We start from the raw sequence: 24,697 nt of genomic DNA on the forward strand, positions 1-24,697 counted from the left end.
AATACTCAAAAGACATGTATAGGTTAACTTGTCACTTTGGAAACCTCTCACCACCACTGTAAAGAAAATGAGAGTCTGTAATTTTCTCTACAATGCACCATTACACAGCAAACCACTCTGAATTAGTTTGTTTACACTCCAATGACTGGAAAATGCAAAAATATTAAGAAATCAATGGAATTCCTATTTATATATAGTTCACTCACAAATTCACTTTTTCCTTGTACAAGTTTTACAAAACATTAGCAAAAATCCCATTAAACATAAAGAGAAATTGTAGCAGAGTCACTACACAATGTTGAGCTTCCAATGCTACCTAGCTGGACTATGTAGTTGTGGTTAATTAAAATTAGGTAGATTTAAAATGACAACAAAAAGTTTGACCCAATGCTAATGTTAGCTCAAACTACATCTGATTCATAAAAAAAACTTTAACTTGTCACATGCATACAAAATAAATATGATTTGAAATAAACTGGCATGTGTGCTACAGTTTATTATTAGACTGAATTAGATTTTTGCCAGCGTTCTGTAATATTTCCAACCTTGTGACAGTGAGAGCACAATGGATTGGTCAGTTGTATCCCATGGACTTATGACTGTGTTTACTGTCTTTATTCTTCGGCCCATCAAGATAATCTAGTTTTAATGGCTGATGAAAGTTCTACTACTTCAGAGTTTTATAATAAAGGATACACTGTGATGAAGCTGACTTATTTTTTTTAAAAAATACATTGCATTTAATATTACAGTTATCAGTTCGACATTTATGACATTGCTTATTGTAACCATTGTTAGGAGGGGCTATGTCATTTCCCAGGAATGTCAAAATTATATAAGCCAGCATTGTAAGATGTCTTACAAAACACTCCATTCTTTTACAACAAATTTAGTCCCGTGTTCTTAAAGGTTCTGATGTGAATAATGTATGTCTGATCATTTTTTTTTTATTGTTAAACTCATGGTACAAGTGGTACTAGGTAAGTGTTTGCTATTAAGCCCCCTGTATCTCAGATTTATTAGCTAGGTATCAGAGTTTAGTGGTCATAAATGCTTGGTTGGGTTGGGTCATAAAAGCAAGGGTTGGGTGTAAGATGGCTTCACTGATTTGAGAAACTTTGGACTCAGCCCCACAGCAACAGAAGAGATTGTGACAGTTACATTGCCCGTCTACGTCACTGAGACCCCCTCCTCTGCCGCTCCCACCAGCACTTTTGGCCTTATGACCTTTTGGGTACTTCGATACTCTAACCTTTTTGGTAACTGTGATAAGTATCCAAATATATCCAGTCACTGTTTAATTAGTAAAATAGGTTACTTTAAGGTGCAGCCATTGCTGATACAGACACTCTGGAGCATTATGTCCAATGCTTAGCATCAGAGGGGTATAAAGCCCCCAGCATTAGGCTGTGGAGCAGCAGTGTTCCAACAGGTAGTGTAAAGTCTCCCAGGACAGTAGAGGCTGTTGCTGTCAGGGCAAGACAAACTCCCTATGTTTACCCTTAATTTAAGAGGAAACATTGGAAAAACACAAACTTTTTCAAATTAATTTATTAATTTGTTTTATTAATTTGTTAAGTTGGCAATCAACTAAATTAAGTTGAGTCAGACTTATCTCAGCTTAAAGTTTAAACTGCTGTTATCGTTCGTGATGTCTTTTACGTTGTGCACGTCTGTTATGTGTCCTTCATCTCCAGGTCATTATCTGCGATAAGAAGATGATAAGTCAAGTAGAAGTTCATATGGAGTTGTTGAGGAAAGATGTTGCAAGATTGGAAACATGCACGGCTTTAAGAATCATGTCCTCATAAAAGAGTGTTCACTCATTGGATACAAAGTTCAAAACTAGTTATGGCTCAAGTATGGCTCAAGAGGTAGTAAATACATAAAGTCACACATCATGGATGTGTTTTCTGATTCATGTTGCCACAACACATGCATCACATAAACACTGTTTGCTCTGGTTGACTCAGTTGATGGGAGCGTTCATTACTAGTAGGCTTAGGCTTACCTGTTTTTTCATTAAATACACATTGAACTACAATTTAATTCAGTTACAATAAACTACACAATTTAAGGAGCCCTTAGATTTATTAGTTAATTATTCATTCAATCATTAAGTGCCATGAGACATTTATGGAATGCCTGACTAGGTGTTTTCCTAGTGTATTTTAGTCCAGTCTTATCAGATAAAATGAGCTCTTGTGCCTGAAGCTCATGCATACTCACACAGGGCTGTGAAAAAGTATTTGCCTTTCACCCAATTTGTTCTATTTTTCCTAATTTGTCAGATTTACATTTTTCAGATCATCCAACTAATTTTTATATACAATAAAGACAACACAAGTAAACACAGAATGCAGTTTTTAAAAGATCATTTCATTAGAGATAAAGATTTATTCAAAATCTGTATCACCCATGTAAAAAAGTAATTGCACCTCTAAACTTAATAACTGGTTGTGCCACCCTTGGCAGTAAAAACTGCAATAAAATGTTTGTGATAACTTGCGATGAGTCTTTTACATTGCTGTGGAGAAATTTTGGCCCACTCTTCTTTGCAAAATTGTGCTAATTCTGCTATACTGGAGGGTTTTCGAGCATGAGCTGATGTTTAAGGTCTTGCAACAACAAGAAATGGAAGTTAGAACTTTGACTCAGCCACTCCGAAACCTTAATTTTGTTTCTTTTGAGCCATTCAGAGGTGGACTTGCTTGTTTGCTGTGGATCATCATCCTGTTGCATAACCCAACTGCACTTAAGCTTTAGTTCACAAACTGACGAGTAGATATTCCCCTTCAGAATTTTCTGATACAGAGCAGAATTCATGGTTTCATCAATTATGACAAGTCATCCAGGTCCTGCAGAAGCAAAGTAGCCCCAAACCATCACACTACCACCATGTTTTACTGTTGGTTGTGTGGAATGTGATGTTAGGTCTACGCCAGATGTAATGGGACCCATGTCTTTCAAAATTTTCCACCTCTGACTCATCAGTCCACAGAATATTGTCCTAAAAGTCTTGGGGGTCAGCAAGGTGTTTTTTGGCAAGGTGTTTGAGCCTTTGTGTTCTTTTTGGTCAGCAGTGGTATGTATGCTGCAACTCTCCCATGGATGCTGTTTTTGCCCAGAGCCTTTCTTATTGTGACATGTACACTGACCTTAACTGAGGCAAGTGAAGCCTGCTCTTCATTAGATGTTCATCTGGGTTCATCTCTTGGTGAAATTTTGGAAGGCCCTTTCCAGACTGGTAGATTTCAATGACTTTGTTTTGCATTTGTACCTGAATCTCTTTAGAACAAGGCATCTTGTGCTACTTTTTGAGACATTCTAGTCTGTTTCTCATTGCCAGACAGGTTCTATTTAAGCAATGTTTAGATTCAGGGGGTCTGGCAGTAATCATGCCTGGGTGTGGCTGGTGAAATTGAACCTAATAGTCAGTTGAAATTGGGGTAAATTACTTCTTTACAAAAAGCCAGGTAAGGCTGAACAACATTTTTCCTTTTAGTAAATGAAATCATCATTTTAAAACAGAATTTTGTGCTTACTTGGGTTTTTTTTGTCTTATATTAAAAGTACCTTGATGATCTAAAACATTTAAGTGTGACACTTGAAGACACACTATTCATATGGTCACCAGGAGTCAGAATTGACTTGACAGCACTTCACTGTGGTTTTTAATGGATGTTAAAACTGGGCAATAAGCAAGAGAGACAGGAAAAATATTGATGCCTTTGAACTTTGGTGTTGGTGAAGACTTTTGAGATTCCTTTTGATGGCAAAGAACAGAAACAAATGGATCTTGACCAAATCTAGCCTCAGCTCTCAGTTGAAACCCAGGTAACCTAACTGAATCATATGTCTTATTTTGCACATATTCTGAGAAGAAGCAGTTCACTGGAAAAGATCAGTGAACAGTTGGAACAGTTGGAAGTAAAATAGGAAGAGGGTGACCAGCAACAGGATGCATGGATACAATCAGAGGAGTCAATCATCAGCCATTCACAAGCCTGAAGACCCAAACAGAAGATAGCAAATTCTGGTGAAACACTATCCATATGGTCCAGGAGTGGGAATCGACTTGGGAATTTAATAACATTAATACTAGTGTTGAAGGAAGAATAGGGGGTGTGGTTTCATTTCTCAGTATTCAGACAAGCTCTGCCTCCTACAATCAAAATTCATATTCGCAAGCAGTGAGAGCAGAAAACAGGTGGGTAATAAGACAATCTGAGTCTCCTCCTGTTAAAACCTGTGTCCAACACCTGAACCACTAGAGAGAAAGGAGCTCCAGAGGAGGTTTCAGCTGAACACTGACCTCTCTCTCCTCGTTCAACACATTATTTATCTCTGAACTTCTTTAAATAAGGACTACTGTAATGGCGCCAATGAAGCAGCTCTTCATCTTTTGCCTGATAGCAACAGCAGCGGTAGAAAGCGCAGAAGACTCCAGTGAGTAAAATAATGTTTTTAGTGTTGTAACCAGCTATACTAGTCACATTTACTGAGTTATAGCTGCTTTTTATTAAGTTATGTTTTGGCTGTTCACAGTTTAGTCATTCACAGAGTAACACTATACATGTTTATAGCTGTTAATACTGTGGTAAAGAACATTTTTATTGTGATTAATTTCATTTGTTCTGTTGATTTAGCATTTGGACTGCTTTACTGGACACAAGCTTTAGCATTTTATTTCAGAAAAAAAAACGATTAAAAAAGAATAGCGCCTAACAAACTTCAGTTTCTATGCTGATAGATAATGTATGTTGTAATGCAGGTTTACAGAGGACTCTGGCTAACGTGTTTTGCCTCATTTACGCCAGTTGTAGAAGCTACTTTTATGTGTACTGAAGTCATTATTTCACTGAGTTAATCCTTTTCTGAACATGGCTTTGGGCTGTTTTTAGTAGGGATCGGCATTAAAGTCCCATTTGATATTCAAATTTCTAAGCCATTATTTGAAAAACATTAAAATATTCTAATGATATCACCCACTCTAAAAAAGATGATAGAAAACCTGATAAATTCACTATAAGTTGTTGAAAGCTTTATGTGCTATAGATGCTCTCTATTGCCTAGTGCAATAGACCCTCTGCCGGTGCAGCTTGGCACTTCTCGTCCAGTGTGCAGTGGCCTTTAACCCAAATAGAAGTCTTTCTTTGTAGTCTTTCCTTCTTTGGACAAAACACATAAGAAACTCTGACCAAAACATAAGACATGGTCTCTTTCCTTCCCACTGGTGGCGTATACAGTTCAGATATCTCACAGTTCTTATGAGAATGTGTAACATTAGAAACAGGCTAATTTGCATATAGAACATTTAAATTTACTATTTTTTTTTTAATGTTCATATTTGAATGTTTGAAAATTCTCATTTAGCTGAAAAGTTTTCATGATTTAAAGGGCAGGTAGCACTTTTACCAGAGAAGATTTATCGATTTATTTGTTGTTTGTTTGTATTTGTTTGAAACTGGTCCTGTTTTCTTGTACAGATGTTTGTCCGTGTTTGATTGCTTTGTGTTTCACAAAGACCTGGTGTGCATACCTTAATTAAAACAGTGGTTTTGAATGTTTGGACATTGTGATGTGCAGTCACCTTTAGCACGTTAGCTCAGCAACAGCTACACACGGTTACACGATTTCAGCTTTCACTCAGTCACTCAACTTCACGCTCTCAGATATCCTCTATGCTAAATGGGTGTCATTTTCCCATCAGTTAACAGGAACAAAGCCTGTGCTGTGTGGCATGTTTGGCCTGCTAACTAAAATGCTACAATCCCAAACACCACAGAACAGGCTCGATTTCAGCTTTCTGTCACTCACTCGACCTATGCTCTCCCAAGACATTAGTTTTTATAATCTAAACTTGTGTCAGCAGAGCATAGCCTAGTCAGAATCAAACCCTTTGCTGTGCTGTGTGGCACTGTCTCTGTAGCCTGCTTGCTAAGCTAACATTAAGTTAGCCAACGAGGCTACAGATCTACACAGCAAAAATTTTGCCTTTCTGTGCCTTTAGTGGTTGCTCGACTTCACTCTCTTAGATTTGAATCACTATTTTTAATCATCTGCGTCATGGCTTTAGTTAGCAGAATCAAACATATTCTGTTGTGAGCAGAGCTGTTATCATGCTAGCTATGCTAATAGCTAATGTTTTGCTTGCAGTACTGTTTAGCATTTATCAGATAGATGGTTTGACATTTATGGAATGGTGCATTGAAAACTGTGCACTGTGTTAAGACAGCCAAAAGCATTCTTATATACCTATAAATATATATATATATATATATATATATATATATATATATATATATATATATATATATATATATGTATGTGTGTGTGTGTGTGTGCGCGTGCTTTTTAAAATTAATTATTTATAAATTTTTTGGTTGGATACACGTGGTGATAAACTGCCAAAAAGCAGGGATACATTGCTTTTTCACCATTACAACCCTACTTATATTCAGTTGTCGTTTCGGGGGGCACTGTGAAGCTATGCCACCCACCCCACCCCCCCAAAAAAAGTAACCAACAAAACAAACAAGCAAACAAAAAATCTTCCTTCCATCCCACCCTCACCTTCCCTTTTGGATTTCTGTTGTTTTATCATTTAAGATGTCAAATATAGGTATTTTAATTTCACCCATATTTCCTATTTGCACACCAAGTTGCCTTAGATCCTTGGACCAAGTTGATCATCTAACCTGAACCTACTTTACCTACAGCAGATCACAAGTTTTGAATTGGAACCCAACTGTAGCCATGAGAATTCTCCCCGAGCTTGACTGTATTCTAAAAAAAATCTGACTTATACCCAAATTAACAGCTAATTAATAATAATAATAGCCGAATTATCAGCTAATCAAAAATAAGTTTAATATCTGGCTAACATGTTTTTGTCAATCTTTAACTTCAGGCAAGAAACGTACAAGACTAGATTAGGGAAAACTAAAGCAATAATGCAGGCCAAATCTGTTAAAGGTGGAAGGCTATTGAAACTGTGAATGTACCCTCTTGTCACAACCACAGGCGCTCCTGTCACGACCACGGGCGCTCCTGTCACGACCATGGGTGCTGCTGACGCGACGACAGGCACTTCTGCCACGACCACAGGCGCTCCTGACATGACTACGGACGCTCTTGCCATGACCACGGGCGCTCTTGTCACCACCACAGGCGCTCCTGACATGACCACAGGCGCTCTTGTCACAACCACAGGCGCTCCTGACATGACCACAGGCGCTCTTGTCACAACCACAGGCGCTCCTGACATGACCACGGGCGCTCTTGCCATGACCACGGATGCTCTCATCACAACCACGGGCGCTCCTGACACGACCACGGGCGCTCTTGTCACGACCACAGGCGCTCCTGACACGACGACGGGCGCTCTTGCCACGACCACGGGTGCTCCTGACACGACCACGGGCGCTCCTGTCACGACCACGGGTGCTGCTGACATGACCACAGGCGCTTCTGCCACGACCACAGGTGCTCCTGACATGACCACGGGCACTCTTGCCACGACCACGGACACTCTTGTCAAGACCACAGGCGCTCCTGTCACGACCATGGGCGCTCCTGTCACGACCATGGGTGCTGCTGACGTGACGACAGGCACTTCTGCCACGACCACAGGCGCTCCTGACACGACCACGGACGCTCTTGTCACCACCACAGGCGCTCCTGACATGACCACGGGCGCTCTTGTCACAACCACAGGAGCTCCTGACACGACCACAGGCATTCCTGCCACAACCACGGGCGCTCCTGCCACGACGACGGGCGCTCTTGTCACAACCACAGGCGCTCCTGACACGACCACAGGCATTCCTGCCACAACCACGGGCGCTCCTGCCACGACCACGGGCGCTCTTGCCATGACCACGGGCGCTCCTGACACGACCACGGGAGCTCCTGACACGACCACGGGTGCTCCTGACACGACGACGGGCGCTCTTGTCACCACCACAGGCGCTCCTGACATGACCACAGGCGCTCTTGTCACAACCACAGGAGCTCCTGACACGACCACAGGCATTCCTGCCACAACCACAGGCGCTCCTGCCACGACGACGGGCGCTCTTGCCACGACCACGGGCGCTCCTGACACGACCACGGGAGCTCCTGACACGACCACGGGTGCTCCTGACATGACCACGGGCGCTCTTGTCACGACCACAGGCGCTCCTGACACGACCACAGGCGTTCCTGACACGACCACAGGCGTTCTTGCCACGACCACGGACGCTCCTGACACGACCACGGGTGCTCTTGTCACAACCACAGGCGCTCCTGACACGACCACGGGCACTCTTGCCATGACCACGGACGCTCCTGACACGACCACGAGTGCTCTTGCCTCAACCACAGGCGCTCCTGCCACAACTACTGGTGCTTCTGACACAACAACAGGTGCTCTTGCCACGACCACGGGCGCCCCTGACACGACCACGGGCGCACTTGTCACAACCACAGGCACTCCTGACATGACGATGGGCACTCTTGTCACGACCACAAGCGCTCTTGCCTCGACCACAGGCGCTCCTGCCACAACTACTGGTGCTTCTGACACAACCACGGGCGCTCTTGCCACGACCACGGGCGCTCCTGCCACGACGACGGGCGCTCTTGGCACGACCACGGGCGCTCCTGACACGACCACGGGCGCTCTTGTCACAACCACAGGAGCTCCTGCCACGACCATGGGCACTCCTGACACGACCACGGGCACACTTGCCACGACCACGGGCGCTCCTGATGCGACCACGGGCACTCTTATCACGATCACAAGTGCTCTTGCCTCGACCACAGGCGCTCTTGCCACAACTACTGGTGCTTCTGACACAACCACGGGCACTCTTGCAACGACCACGGGCACTCCTGACACGACGACGGGCGCTCTTGCCACAACAGTGAGTGCTCTTGCCACGACCACAGAAAGCCCAGGTACGTGTACTTTAATTTAATAGAGAAATAGCCCACTTATTTTTCAGAGTTTCTTTGATAAACATGAATGGAATAAGATGTTTTTTGCTATGTCTTCTGCCCCTTCATGTTGCAAAAAACACAGTAGTCTGTGATTAGTTATTTTTCATGTCGGTCAACGGGCCCTTTCCTTTCAAACGTTAAAGGGCCCAAACAGAAAAATGGAAAACCAAACATTTCTCACGTTTTTGTAATAAGAGTTTAAAGTAGTATGTAAACTTTGTTAAAGTTTCTGAATGTACCATTCACTCCCTAGTCCATACAGTCCATATATGGAGACTAAGCAGTAAAAAATAACCTGCTTTGAGTTAATTGTTTTTGTGATGTCTTGAAAAGCAATGTAATTACATATATCAGTGCGTTCAGCCTAAAGTAACTTTGTCCTGTCTTTTCATGTTAACCTTTTATGTTATAAAGACAGCCTGGATTGCTTTTAGAATGGAGGCGATTTACATACATCAGTCTTAAAGGCACAGTTACATTTTTTTTTTTTCTCAAAAGTAGCCTGTTTTTTCAAGGTATAAAGTGAGAATAAAATTGAGAATAAAATTGAATGAATGCATAAAACAAAACAAATATTTTTAACAGCAGGTTGTATCTGACCAGTGGAACATGATAGCAAGCTTTTCCCCGCAGTGCACATCCTGACTAAGCATTTCGGAGTGGGATAGTTGCTGGTTTGAAAAAAGTTATGGCATTACTTTTTATTAAAAGTTATTCATGAGTTTTCTTTATAGAATTTAGTAGCTTTCTCATGGGTTTGTATTGTTGCAGCTCCGTTTGGAAATGTACTCACTCATACACGTCACATTAAAACAGTAGCCTGTGGTTGGTTATTATGTCTCACACTGCAAAATAACTGTCAGTCTATTGTGCAATGATCGTTTCTGTCAAAGTAGGTGGGTCTTGACCACATTAATCAGCAAAATAACTTTCTGACACAATTGCACAATTCAAAACTGACAATCATATCAGTCAGTAAGACCCTGTTTAACTAAAACTTTTGAGTATGTTTAATATTTGACCATGTGTAATTACACTGACCAGTTATTAGCCTCTTTTAAATCGATATCGAATTAGTGACATTTTCACAACGGTTGAGCCCTAGTATGGTATCCATTGTTCTGCTATGTTCATCCATTATACAAATACTGTACAAACACTAGACTTTATTGGACCCTGCTGTATGTCCAATTTTCTTAAATACCATTACCCCTGTTAACTTTTAATGGGACTATGGAAAATTATTGCTGCCCTATGGAGCAGTTCGTCAATCTGAAACATTGTCTTTTTTCTCTAACATTCATTTGTCTGGCAGGTCCCTGTGATTCGAACCCTTGCCCTCGAGACAGCAGATGTGAGGAGCTCTTTGAGGACTTTAGGTGTTTGTGTCGGCCAGGACTGCACTATGATGAGAAGCAGAAGATATGTTCTCTCGGTATATTACAGCTGCTGATTTATCCTTTCCTGAATGTTTGCATCTGTTTTACACAGGACTGCAGGACTGTATAGAATAATGGGATATTTGTGTGTAGGACTTTGTACAAATGTAATAATTCTAGTTCACTTTACAGTTAATAGTAATAACAGAGCTGTGTGTATTGCATTCATGTCAACTGTTCATAATCACAAACCTGTTTTATCAATTACAGGAAGAATTTTCCCCAGTGTATTAAGATGGAACACATCGTTTAATTCAGCAATGGAAAATAAGGATTCACCAGAGTTCAAACATATGTCAGAGAAAATTATTACTGCGGTAAGATTTGCTGATTTGATGATTTGAGAATGTTTTAATCTATAGTTGTACTCTGGATAATCTGCTTTACGTGGTTAACATCTGGTAAATTTTTGAAGAGACAAAATTCTTCAGTTAACACCAGTTTCTGTAATTATTCCATATTCAAAACACAGCTCAGTGAAACTTTTAATGATCAACAAGGATACCTTGGATCTACAGTTTTGGAGTTAAGGTGAGTGTTGTTCCTGGGTGTCAGTTTTAATGTTAGAGTGATAGAACGCTGCCCTGTGAACACCGTAACTACAGATACAAATCAAAGGTTGTTTTAGAGGCCTTTTTCACTTCCTTTAACTTAAACACATGGATTATTTACATTCTGTTAAAGCAGAACGAGCTATGAGGAACCCTTCGTTAGTCGGTTTAACAAGCATTATTGAAAATAAAGAGGCTGATTGTGAATATATGTGCGTGCGATTTCTTTTTCTCATCATTGTTCTGTTGTGCCAATGCACAGGGAAGGCAGTGTGATCGCAGATGTGGACACTTTCTTTGAAGTTGCATCAGAAGTCACAGAAGCCTTCGTAAATGAGTTATTAAGTAATGCAACGGAAAAGGGTGGACCTCTTTCTGGTGTCGAAGTTAAAAGTATGTACAGCTCCAATTACTCTGCTAAATGAATTTATAATTGGTGAATTTTCCAGCACAAGAACATCTGCTAATTTTACCAAAGCTGGAACTAGTTAAGCATTGCAGTCTGGAAGAAAATATCACAAAGTTTCTTTTGTGTGTAAAAGTATGCCCTACTATAAGTCTCACCCATTTGTTCTGTTTTCAGCAATGAACGCATGTTCTACGGGATACTGTGATGAGAGAACCACACATTGTGATCCTCAAAATGGTATTGCTCTCTGCCGTTGCAGAGAAGGATATGTGATTTCGGCTGCAACAGAACAGGTGTGCGTTGGTAAGTTTCTTTTTGTGTTGGTCTGAATAACCGCAACTCAACAGGCATACTGTAGATAGTTTGGTTTTATCTTTCCTGCTTCTGAAGGCATTTCAGTAGGCTACATTCTCTTGGGAGTCCTTTTTCTTGCAATGGCATGAAAACCTTAATTCATACAAACTGCTCTGAAGTGCATATGCTTTCTCTCTGTAGCTTGTCCCAGCGGCCAGAAATCAGTGGATTCAAAGACGTGTATACCGTGAGTGTACATTTTTACATATGAACAGTGAAATGTTTCCGATTTGACAATTGAAAGCACTAAAAGTATGACGGGTGCTTGATAAACAGTATCTATAATCTTTTTTTCGTTTGTTTCAGATGTGCTTTTGGTTATTCTGGTTTCAACTGTAATGAATGTAAGTAGTATTAATTTTACAGTTTACCTTTTAAATAGCCAGGAGCTGTCGTCAGGTCAAGCTTCTACATCTCACACCCTAGACGAATGACTCAGTTGCTAAATAATTATCCTGAAGATGTAATGTGCCTGGGATTTTAAGGGATTAATGCTGTAATATATTGTCGCTGTTGGAACAAAACCTTGTATCTCCAAAATAGTAATATTACAGGAGAAGGAAAAAACGTTTTTACTTTTGTGTTTGTTTGTAATGGAAGTCAGTGTAACAAGATTTATTCCAAGAAGTTTTTAGGCTATTTCTATTGGTCTGAAATTTTAACACAATGCAAATGATACTGGGAGTTTTCAAATTATGCAAAAAAATAAAAAATGTCAAAAGTGGTGACACAAGGTTTTTGTGCTCGACAGAGACGATAAGTTAATGTGAGTGATGCATGTTTATGTTAACAGATGTATTTTACAAAAATGTTTGAGCATTATTAATGTGACATAGCATATCTCTGTGTTATAACAAGTGTTTCTTCTCTCTTTACAGCATATCTCTTGGCTGTGGTCATCAGCTCTTCTGTTTTGGGCGCACTGCTACTTGCCGCTGTTGTGACCATTATAGTTGTGAACTTCAGGTGAGGGTGTATCATTGATAATACATTTCAAATCAGGGCTGGCGACAGCTCTTAATACATAATGAGATCTGATAGCCCCCTGTAGAGCAAGGTGCCTCTCCCTTCCCGTCAATTTATCTGCAATATTTTGCATTGTCTGCCTCAACAATAGTTTGTTTTCAAAAGTGCAGTCACTCTAACCAAGGCTACTCATCAAACACTAATCAGACACTAATCCTTTAGTGTCATGCTAAACATGTGTGAGTGAGCTAGAGGCTAGGTCAGTCAGGAGAAAGATTTAACATATAACAGGGCTCTAGACTGCGACCAAAATGGTCACATGTGCATCCTTTTTTCTGAGTGCATAACATTTGTTTATTGCATGCAGTTATCATAAGAGATGGCGTGTACCTCAGAGTTTGATTTAGTGGTTTATCTTTGTGTTTTAGGTTTATTTGATTTAAAACACTACCAGTTTACGTATGGAATGATGACTTGTACAACTTAGACTATAACAGTTTTGTGAAGAATTTTTATATGTAGCTCTGCTTAAATGTGGCTGTTTGGCTGAATGTGAGAAGCATGTAACAGCTGGTTGTGTCCAGACATTTTATACACTCTATGCACACTAAATACAAATGCATTTTTTTATTTGAATAACTGATTAAGTAAAAAATACAGATAGGACAGTTTAACCTGGATGGAGGGGGCCCACCAAGGTAAATTGTTGATCAGGGCCTTATAATTCTAGAGCCAGCCCTGCATATTATGATATTAATGCACTAACTAGAGGTACAAAAATACTAGGTGTTGTTTATGTGTCTGTGTTCATCTTTCAAAAGGCCAAAGAAAAGCATCAAGTCTTCACATGACAGTGATATGTTCAGTGACATGGAGTTCCATAAACCTCCAAGAATTCCCAGAATCCCACGGGCCAACCCTAACTCTGGCTGGGAACTGGCCAATCTGGAAACGTTGGACAGTGGAAGCACATATGCCCTGATGACCAAAGGTCAGCCAGAGGGTATAGCGGTAAGGACACTGTTCATTACAGCCTGATCATTGGTTTTGCGCTTTCCTGAAGGCTTGTATGACTTATATGGTATTTCTTTTGCAGATGGAAAAATACTATAATGCCTATAATGATGAATCAAGATTCTATGGGAGCCAACCCCCTTCCAGAAATGGTTATTGGAATAGCAGTGTGTATGGGAGCGGGAATGGGTATGGGAACGGGAATGGGTATGGGAGTGGGAATGGGTATGAGAAAAGCAAAGTGTATGGGAGTGGGAATGGGTATGGGAGTGGGAATGGGTATGAGAAAAGCAAAGTGTATGGGAGTGGGAATGGGTATGGGAATGGGAATGGGTATGGGAGTAGCGATGGCTATAGGGCCAGGGCAGTGATTAATGGCTCCAGGGACACAAGGAGCACTAACTATGATCAAGGTGATGACAGAATTCACAGATATTAATTCCACAAGGGAAAAACAATGAGACAAAATTCATGCAATATTTAAAAAGCTATCTCTAAATTAAGTCTACTATAGGATATCTATTACATGTACAATTAAATATGTAAGTATATGTACATAAATATATGCAAGTAGGACCCTGGTGAGCCTTAATGCTAACATAATTGGAATATTGAATGGAAACCAAATTGAGGCTTTTTAAACACACTGCTGACCATTAAAACTGCAACACTGGAAAGAAGCATATCCTATGTGTCTGAAACTTGCAGATCAGGTGAGTCATGATAGAGTGTGAAAGCGATTACAAGCGCAGCACATATGCAATATATGCGTGCGTTTTACACCACCTAGACTTTGTATAAAAGGCGACTGCAAAGAGCAGGTTCAAAGCACTTCATTAAGTGCTTGCTTGTAGTCAGCGTTCTCTTACGGACCAAACAAGAAGACAATGGCTGTACATCCAGCTTTTGGACCTTATGCGAGGGAGAATTGTAGGAATGCAAGAAGCCGGATTATCCTTCTGGGACATCAGCACTCGTGTTGGAGGGAATGAGACCACAATAATGAGAGTATGCCATCAGTGGGTAGAGGAGGGTCAGACTCACCGAAGTGAGGGATCTGGACTACCCAGACACACCACTGAATTGGAGAACAGATATTTGGTGCACATGACTGTGAAAGAACAACAAGCTACATCAAAGGCTTTAGCCCAACTGTTGGGATGTTTTGCACATCAATGGATGTCCACATGCACAGTTCAGTACCTTTTGCTGTATCAGGCCTTTTCACTCAGCGCACATTGCCTCAACTAACCTTAACCACAGATGTCTACAACAATGCCAAGAACGTGGCCAATGGCAGGATCACTGGCATCCTGTTGTGTTCCTGAAGGGTCCCGCTTCAGTTTACAGCATGGATGGACAAATCCACGGATGGAGGCACCACAGCAAAAGGCTCAAGGAGGCATGCATTTTGCAGGTCCTGTGCTAGGCATTATGGTTCGGGGTGCCGTTGGCTTCCACTCCTATTCATGCCTCATAAATATTGCTGGTACCTTGACCAGCCAGTGATACATCACAGAGAGAAGCGCACCACAATTGGTCCGTCACACAACATCAGCGACTACTTTGTGTTGCAGGTTTAATGTCCAGCAGCCTATAAACTCTGTTCAGTTTAGTTGTTTGTCATCACAAAACAAATAGATGCGCAAAGAACGAATTTAGTAAACTGTGTCTGACAGATAAAAAAGTAACATCACAATCATTGTTGTCAGCCACACCTGATCTATAAAGCTGTATGGGTGTATGTAAGTGGGAGAGAGTACGTATATATACGTTTAAATTATGTTAAGTAGCGTACTATCAATTCATGTAATTTTGTGTCTGTTACTGGAAAACCTTCAATATGAAGAAAATAGGAAAATAAATAAATTAATGGGTATAATGGAAGTCAAATCATTCACTTCTCAGGAGATCCAGCAGATGACACTGTTTCATGATGTTCCATAAATAATTCAGTCCAAAAGTCTTATTTATTCTTTTTTATTTATGCATTAAATTTGTTTGTCTTTTTTTATGATTTACTGTTGTCTAAGCTGGATCTCAGGTACAGGGATTTAAAAGAATATTGAAGATTTCAGTAGACTCATCAATGACTTCACAGTGAAGCTTATTGTAGCGTTATGTAAAGTATGTGTCAAATATGGAAGAATTTTGTGGAAGAGATGAGTTTGTGTTTGAATAAATAATATATATACATGACAAACAGATGTTTGCTTCTTATTACATTATTTTCAACAGGAAAAGGACTCTTCGTCATTAGTAGTAATGACAGTGGAAATGGTAAATGCATAATAACTTACAGATTTTAATAAACCTTATCTGAACTCTGTGTTGTATTTAGATGTGCAGTTTTTTTGGTGATTTTACCAAGAGCTTCATAGCATATTTGACTGCACAAAGCAGCAAAAATACCCTTCAAGTTCAGGTGCAAATACTACAAAATGTCCAAATTATGATCTGCTGTTATCTCTCTGTTTTCTTCTAGTATTGATTTTAAAAATGCATCTGATTGCATCAGTTCCTGTAACAGAATACGAGATATTGGAACACACTTACATATTTCCTGTGCATTTTAGTGCACAGTTTCTATTCAGCATGATATTGAAACATTGAGCTAATTGAAAAAATACTGTATTTTTAAAACGACATAGTATTTTTTGAATTAATTATGGGGTAAGTTGTAATGTTTGCACTCGCACTGCTTTTGGCTGAACTGTTCACAAAGGGTAGATGCTGGAAACAAATTGTATGTTTTCAGTTGTAGCAGGGATGTGTAAATTTCTTATATATATTTAAAAAGCCCCCAATCCTTCTTCTCAATAAACAAACAGATATACAAACAGGATGGACAGATGTAACCGAGATGTAACCTCATGGTCTTAAAACACAAACTGAAGACCCGTTTGTTTATGAAGCTCTAAAGAGAGCATTAATCTGAGTACCTTTGGAAATGCAGTGTATTGCATTTATTCTGTGTTCTATCCAGTGTCTTTCTTTCCAGTTATTAGCAGTGGCTTTTGTTTTTTGGCAGTGTCTGAGGTTAAGGGTAGTTTGGACTATAACCTATTTGTATTAGCTAGGATACATTCTCTGAGTGGACAAAAAAGCACTTTATAAGTCTCTCTAGACAAGAGCATCTGTCCAAATGCTGTAAATAGAAATTAGATGTGCCAGGCTTCAAATCAATGGTGCAGTCCTATGGACGATGAAGAGGGAGTTTGCCAGCTTTTAGTGAACACCTCGGATAAGTCAAGTTACTCAGGGGGAATGGAAACAGCAACACCAGTGTAAGGGCTTTCTATGGTGGTGAAGCGACATGGTGAGGCCAAGCAGAGGAAGTACTTGCTCCGAGTCAATTCTCCCCAGATGGAAGGATTGTGCTGAGCTAGACAGCAGTGATTATTACCCCACATGATTTCCATAATGGACAGAGATGGCAGAAGTACACTAGTCCCTTACTTAAGTGAAAGTACTAGTAATCTAGTAAAAAAAAAAGTTGAAGTATGACTTACATTTTTTCTTCATGTAGAAGTATAAAGGAACATGCTCCTAAATGTACTTAAAGTAAAAAAGTATTTATTCAAAAATCATTTCTAGTTAAATTTTTGTAGGAAGGATATATTTTTATAGAGAGTTAGAGGTACACATCCATGAAACTGAGCGTACATAACGGTGTATACCAGAACTGCAGTACATGTTTGATTTTATTGTTGGAATCTCTACTAAGAACAAACTGTCAATTTCAACATCAATATAGTCAATATTGAACTCCAGATCAAATCCTTTAAGGCCAGGTCCAGAGTGAGATTTGTTTACACATACAACACACTAATGTCCTGCAATGTCATTACATCAGGCTATAGGCTATTCCTAACAGCCATGCCGTCATCACTGTACATATTCCAACACTTCCACCCTGATACACAACAACAGCAAAGAATCAGAAAGCTGGATTCACATAAACATCAGCAACATGCAGCACCTTCACTATAACGCATGTGTGCGTTCAGCAAAGACACAACTTCTGTCCAGAGTAGATGACAAAACAGACAGTTAAACCTACAAAGTTAAAGATGTACAGACCCAAGACAACATAAAAGTTAAATCAAACAGCTGATGTGTGAAGTTGAGGAAAAATAACACAGCAATCTTAAAAACCTGAACCTAATCATTGTAGGCAAATGCATATCATATGCATATCATATGACCATATGGAGGTCACTAGTTTAACCCTTAAATTATTACATTTTAGTTTGAACATTCTTGCACATATGTGTGTGAGTTTATACATTAGTTCACAGTAACTGGCCCATTGGGAATTCTCCCAACTCCCCGGATCACCCATTTTTGTGGCTTATCCGATTCAGTTCTCCCTCAAATTCACATTCCGTTCGACAAATCAGGTCCTCGGCTGTGCGCATTCACTGAACAGAAAACAATGCCAAGCAACACTGGAACTATGGAAAGTGAAAAGGTTCAAAAAAGGTTGAACGGCAACATGTATACACCAGATTAGCGACGAACAGTATAAAAAGTATCTCAAAATCTTAATTATATTAGTGACAGAAATACTCAAGCAAAAATACATAGACCTAAGCTAGTCCAAGCAGAGGCCCTCCTAAACACAGAAACTTCCTATCTATTTGTCTTAAGTTAAGATCTGACAGTTCAAGATAAGATTTTTCACAAAATAGTAATACAGAATCAACTGTCTTGTTTGTTACCTAGAAACCAACCATACACGCCCAGCTGAAAGGTAACCATGTAATCAAAATAATCAAACCTGTGTCTGTAAACGGGCCCTATTCACTATATAGTGCACTGTTTTGGGGTTCTGTTATTTTGTAATGGTGTCTGAAAATAGTGCAGAAGATTCAGTGCACTCAAATAATCCCACAATGAACTGCAATAAGTAGTGTACAACCGATGCACCCTGGGAGACAGGGGATACCCATAATACACTGAGTTGTTTGGTCTGAAGATACACATGCAGCTTCTCTGATGGGGATTACTGAGCCCAGCTACAACAGCAGCGTTTCCTCAGAGCTTTCTTCAGCTCTTCTTCTGTGTGCAGTCAAACTCTGTGGTTATATTTGACTGATGGCATGACATTAATAGTGTTTATGAGATGGAATCTGCTGCCATGCAGTAATGAGCAAACTCGTGTGACATAGTGTCTGAAATCCTTTACTACCATCACAAACTATGTTCCCTATAATAGTCCTCTATATAGCGATCCAGACTTTCAAATGCAGGGTATAGTGATTAGAGGACTCACCACAAGCTAGTTATTCATGCAGAAATCTACTGTTAGTGATATAAAAATGGTCAAACAAAACCAAAGCATGATAAACTTGAAGATAAGAATATTGTGACAGCACTTGTATGACTGTATGTCAATATACTGAAATATATGCACATATGTGGATGAAATATAGAGTTGATTATTTATATTTACATGTATGTCAAACATATGGAAATATATCACAAACTTATTTACACGTATTTTGAAAAATATTTGGAAATGTGTTTCCTTTGCATATGGGAAAAGCAAAAAGAGTTCACTGAATTGCATAAAGACAAGACATATGAATAAAAACTGAGGGTTTTATTATTTATTGATCCAGAAATAGTTGGCTGGGAAAACGTGAACAGACCTTTCATGTTTTTAATTTGGAAGGATATAGAGACAAAATACTACTATCAAGCAACCAAACTTTAGCAAATTTGTAGTCACGACCCCCTTTGTCGAGTCCAAGATGAGGCCAAAGCCGTGCTTGAAATGGTCTACTCATGTATTCATTCACTGATCACTACATAGAAGGAGTCTTGCAGTCTAGGCTAGCAGTTCCCTGTAAAGTAGACTACATAGGGTATTTATAAGAGTGCTGCTTAGGGACCTCATAGAATGGAATGTAGCTCGACTGTTCTAAAACACTACACAGCGTAGCAGTGAGGGAGATGGAATTCAGACAAAATTTGTGGTGCAATAAGTGCAACAGAACACATAACCCAAACTTGAACATTTCTTGGTAAGGTATAGTAGTTTGTCATGACTTCAATAACACCTTAAAAAGTGTATCTTTACTGGGACTTGATTGTCTTTTTTCAGTGGCTAAGTTTGGACATCTTTTCAACTTTTTATTTTCAATCATAATAAAACGTAGATTAAACACCAGTCAGGTACGTGATTTCAACATCAACTTAACAGCCGAATGTTTACTGTTACTTTCATGTCTCTAGTTTGATAACAAAACTATTGAGTGAAATATCATTACGCATGTTTATTTTTTGAGCATGACCTTCTTTTATTCATTTATTCTTGCTCATGTTACATTAACATTCTTTTCATGTTAATGATCTTTCATATACTCACTTATATTTGTCAGTATGTATGTTTTACTGACAGTCCCCTTAAAATTACTAATGGAAAGATTACTAATGCTAAAAGTTTTGGTGTCTATGAGCATTTCTCTTTTGAGTCAAATACTTTGAACTTTAGGACTATATCAGTTAAAAAGAAAGAAAAAAAATCTAATAAATATAATTGTTTAAATGGTACAGTGTCACACTTGTCTGTCCTCTGAAAACTATGTTTCCCACAATTTCTTGCTGGAAGCCACACCCCTTCAGGACAACATGCTCCAACTCACCAGATGACTGCCTCTCATTCCTGCTGGTAAGGTGGGTTTGCGGACTTTGTCTGTTTAATGAAATTAACTTACAACATAGATAACATGGTTAAACAGTAACTTACTAAAGTTGATCTATAAAACTATGAAAGTAATGAAAAAGAAATGACTCACCTTTAACCAAACATAGGAACCCTTCCCCTCTGTCACGGTATGAGTCTTTTAAAAGTCACATAGGCCCATCTCTCGACCAAAATATATCCAAAAACTGGAGGGCTAAGAAAAATGAAGCAAATCTTGCTTCGGTTTCTCAGTCTTTCTTAGTAGTTTCAAGGTTGTCTACCTCGTCTGTACCTTCTTCATTTTCTTGCTTGCTTGTTTTTGACCATGACTTGACCATTTTGTATAAAAATAGCCTTTTTGTATAAGTATACTGTCTTTGAATTTTTAAAATAAATCTGGTCAAGTTTCCCTTTTAACCTTGCATTCTTACCCGTTCTCTTGTCCAAGCCTCACTGAATTTGGCGAGAGCAGCGACCGAGGATAGGAGGAAAGAACAAGTCTGCGTACAAATAATATTGACAAGTCAGAGACAATAGAAAAAACATCTTGAGTCCTTGACCAGACTTGAGTACAACAGCAGCGTATTTCCTTAGAAGAGGTGACTACTGCCATCAAATTTCTCACAAGTCACAAACATCATCTGAATTTTATTAACAGTTTTCGGATCTACTTCCTTTTCTCTAAAGTATTTACTGAAAGTTTTGAAAATAATGTTTCCCTTTTGAGTATGAAATACAAAATTAAATAACTAAATAACACATATTTCAAAACTCAAAATAACAAAAATATTCATTTTTCATTTATACCTAGCACTTAGAGGAAAGACAGTCTGATTTCATGAGCAATAGGCATATTTCAAAAACATATGGTTAAATGATTACTTATGATGCCATCCTTCTTTTTTAATTTTAATAAGACCTTTCACATGATGGAGCACAATTTTTTAGTTGCTTAGAAATTGTTGGTTTTGTGAACTTTTTTGTGGAGCATTTAGAATTTTATCTGCTGATGCAGTAATATACTGTTATTTTGAAACACGGTATGTCCCAGAGTGATCTATTTACTTCTGTACACCTTTTAAGATTGGAGTAAAGTTGAGGAGAAGCAAATATTTTATTAGGTATTAGTTATTAATAATAACAACACTTTTGATGAATATGCTAATTTCATATTTATAATTTTATCAGAGCCTTTGTGAGGCCTTTAGTCAACGAGTTTGAGAATGTAATAAACACTTATGGTAAATCCAGATGGCCTTCCTTTTTAGTTGTATAGGACTTTTTGGACCTTGATTTAAAAGTTGCTCATTGAGGTGTTTGAGGAATGTAGCAGGCCAGGTGTGTTTTCAAAATCAATTAAACAGTCAGTATATGCTGACAAGCTTAAAGGGGAAATCTACATATTTTTCAAAATACATTACACACTCAATATGATGTCAACAAAGTCATTCAGAATAGTTTGATAAGTTCTAGAGAAACTTTTTTACAGTGGTGTTGATACACTGTTAGAAAGAAAGGTGCTGTGCAGGTACATTTTTTGTTCATCAGGGTACAAACAATATAAATGTACCCTCAAAGGTACAACAGTGGTTTTGAGTTCCAATTGTGAACCTTAAAACTGGTGGAAAATACACGTGTACATTTTCATAACCTAATCTTTTAAAACAGAACATTAGAATAAAAAGCCTGGAGACAAGATGGGGTGTGTGGAGTCAATACAACTTAGAAAATATAATTTCAATGGATTTTGGTACAATTATGTTCCCTGACTAAAGGTACTAAGATGAATGTAGGAACCAGACATCTGAAGAGTTTAATGCCTCTAAAAGCTCCCTCACAGACATGTATTACATGAAAGGGTTAGGAATTCGCTGCCTGATGTCTGAGACATTTTACAACAATTATGAGAGAAATTCTGGTCTAAAACATATAAATATATTTTTGAAATACATTCATGGCAGAGACTTGTAAGGCAGAACAGTCCCTAAAGAAAACACTTTTTTCACCTCTATCTGAATTTTATTAACATTACATATAAAACTCTGAGATACATGTAGGTTCACTGGTGGTTTTGAACAAAAAAAATGGCCATGTTTTCATATCTCCACCACTTAGCCAGTAAGTTGCTCTACAGTGAACTATTTTACATCGAAACACTCTGAATGATTTTGTTTTTTGGTGGAATTCCCCTTCCATTCACACTTAGAGGAAACTGTTTCAGTCTTTCTTTTCTCTCTTCAGTTTCTCACACGATAGACACTAAAGCATTCGGCTTTTCCTTTACATTCTTTAATAGAGTTAATGAAGAAGTGTAACTTCGAACATTGAACCTGTGTTACAGTAGTGTAATTCCCTTCACCTCTGTTAATAATGAAGCAGTATATGATAGTAGGTTTCCTGGAGGATCTGGAGCATTGACCACAAAAGGTACAATTAGTGAAAAAGCAGATGCTTTTACATACTAACATCTGAATGGCAGGGAACTTTCAGTTTCTACAGTGAAGTCACGTAACAATATACAGTCAATAGTGAGGCTTCAAAAAATAAAAAAACCTTTAGAAATAAATTAATAAAATAGAGCTCTTTTAAAAAAAATCTGTCTCAGTTCAAAATGCTGCTACCCAGGTAGTTAAAACTTCATATCAGTCTAAATGTATGTGTTTTCGTGACGTGAGTATCAGTTCAGTTCTTGGAGATGAGGCTCTAATGTAATCCTCATGTGCTTGGCTCACCATCTTTTTCTGACTGCTCTCTCTCTACGCGATGTGGTTAATAAAAACAGAGTATCAATAAAAACAATCAGAGTATCTTCAACAAAGTTTGAGGAACTTCTTTTTCTCTACTAAAATATGTGATAACCTTGACAACTGACTTTTTAAAAAGCTGAATAAAAAACAAGTTTGGGCAATTAATAGAGCTTGTGACAGATCTTTATTTATAGATCACTGTTCATATCAGTGGCAGCTCAAAGTGCTTAACAGATGGATGATATAGCTTAACAGTGATAACGTGGGCAGAACTGCCCATGTGCTGCTTCAAATCAAATGTCTCTAGAGGTCTAATGAATTCTATTGCATTACTGTCTGATGGGTTATCAGTATATATGTTATGGTCCCCAGAAAGAAGAATTGTATCAGAGTTTGTGGATACAATTGATATTAATTCTGCAATTTCAAAAAATTACATATTATGTAGACCCAAGTCATGCTAAAAGGTTCTCAGATTGATGGAGAATGTATTGTATATGGTTCATTTGCAGAAAAAAAAGTACCAAACTGTCACTGGGGCAGTACCCCCCTTGTCACTGGGGTGGTACATCTCAGTACCTTTAGTCAGGGAACATAATTGTACCATATTCCATTGAAATTATATTGTCTAAGTTGTATTGACTACACATACCCTGTCTTGTCTTTTTATTTTATTGTTCTCTTTTAAAACATTAGGTTATGAAAAGGTAAGATTACGTACTTTTCACCTGGAAAAACTTACTTAAGTATTTTTATTACTTAATTATGCATGACGTTGTTTTGGATTATAATGTTTGCGTACCATCCCACTATCACCACAAGCGAACTATCACTGCCTCCACTATAGATGATCTTATAAATAGCTTACCAGATTTATCAAACACCCCTCCCCCATTGGGCGTCGATGATCTTGAAAGAAATACTGAAATTCTGCAATTCACACTTCAGTCATCTCTTGATAATGTGGCACCAATTAAGATGAAAAAAGTTGGCACCATACACGTACACTAAAACAAAAAGCTTGTAGTCTGGAATGTAAATGGTGTATATCAAAACTAGATTGTTGCCGAATTTAATGGAAAAACAGCATCATAGAATATAAGCGTACCCTAAACACAGCCAAAGCAATCTATTTTTCATCACTAATTGAGAATAACAAAAATAATCCTAAGATCATGTTCACGACTATATCCAAACTAACTGGTAACATTAAAAAGTCTGAAGATGATATTCAAATGATATACAGCAGCAATGATTTAATCAGATTCTTCAATGATAAAACAGAAAATATTAGACTACAAATCATTAATTTGCCTATAGGTCTAATATCACAACATGATGAGTGCCCTGCCAGCCCAAAAGCCCAATTGCTATCTTTTAGTCCTATCCAACCTAATGAATTCGTCACACTGATTAGCTCATCCAAATCATCAACATGCATTCTTGGCCCAGTGCCTACAAACCTGTTCAAACTGATTGTCCCCTGTGTTGTTAAACCTCTGCTGTCTATAATAAATTCGTCCCTCAGTCTGGGA

General features: G+C 38.7%; 1 protein-coding gene across 1 annotated transcript in view; it reads left to right on the forward strand.

Moving 5' to 3' along the window:
• The first annotated feature begins 4,168 nt into the window (after nucleotides 1–4,168).
• Nucleotides 4,169–24,697, forward strand: part of muc13b (mucin 13b, cell surface associated) — a 36,486-nt gene continuing 15,957 nt past the window's right edge. The window contains exons 1-12 of the mRNA XM_036571841.1: nucleotides 4,169–4,449; nucleotides 7,027–8,946; nucleotides 10,304–10,423; nucleotides 10,638–10,744; nucleotides 10,900–10,958; nucleotides 11,241–11,371; nucleotides 11,562–11,690; nucleotides 11,883–11,928; nucleotides 12,048–12,085; nucleotides 12,620–12,707; nucleotides 13,529–13,718; nucleotides 13,804–14,152. Coding sequence (XP_036427734.1) covers nucleotides 4,377–4,449; nucleotides 7,027–8,946; nucleotides 10,304–10,423; nucleotides 10,638–10,744; nucleotides 10,900–10,958; nucleotides 11,241–11,371; nucleotides 11,562–11,690; nucleotides 11,883–11,928; nucleotides 12,048–12,085; nucleotides 12,620–12,707; nucleotides 13,529–13,718; nucleotides 13,804–14,152 — 3,250 coding nt within the window. The 5' untranslated portion in view covers nucleotides 4,169–4,376. The remainder of the gene's footprint in view (nucleotides 4,450–7,026; nucleotides 8,947–10,303; nucleotides 10,424–10,637; nucleotides 10,745–10,899; nucleotides 10,959–11,240; nucleotides 11,372–11,561; nucleotides 11,691–11,882; nucleotides 11,929–12,047; nucleotides 12,086–12,619; nucleotides 12,708–13,528; nucleotides 13,719–13,803; nucleotides 14,153–24,697) is intronic.

Source organism: Colossoma macropomum, unplaced genomic scaffold, assembly GCF_904425465.1.
Source record: "Colossoma macropomum unplaced genomic scaffold, Colossoma_macropomum, whole genome shotgun sequence".
NCBI classification, from domain to species: domain Eukaryota; kingdom Metazoa; phylum Chordata; class Actinopteri; order Characiformes; family Serrasalmidae; genus Colossoma; species Colossoma macropomum.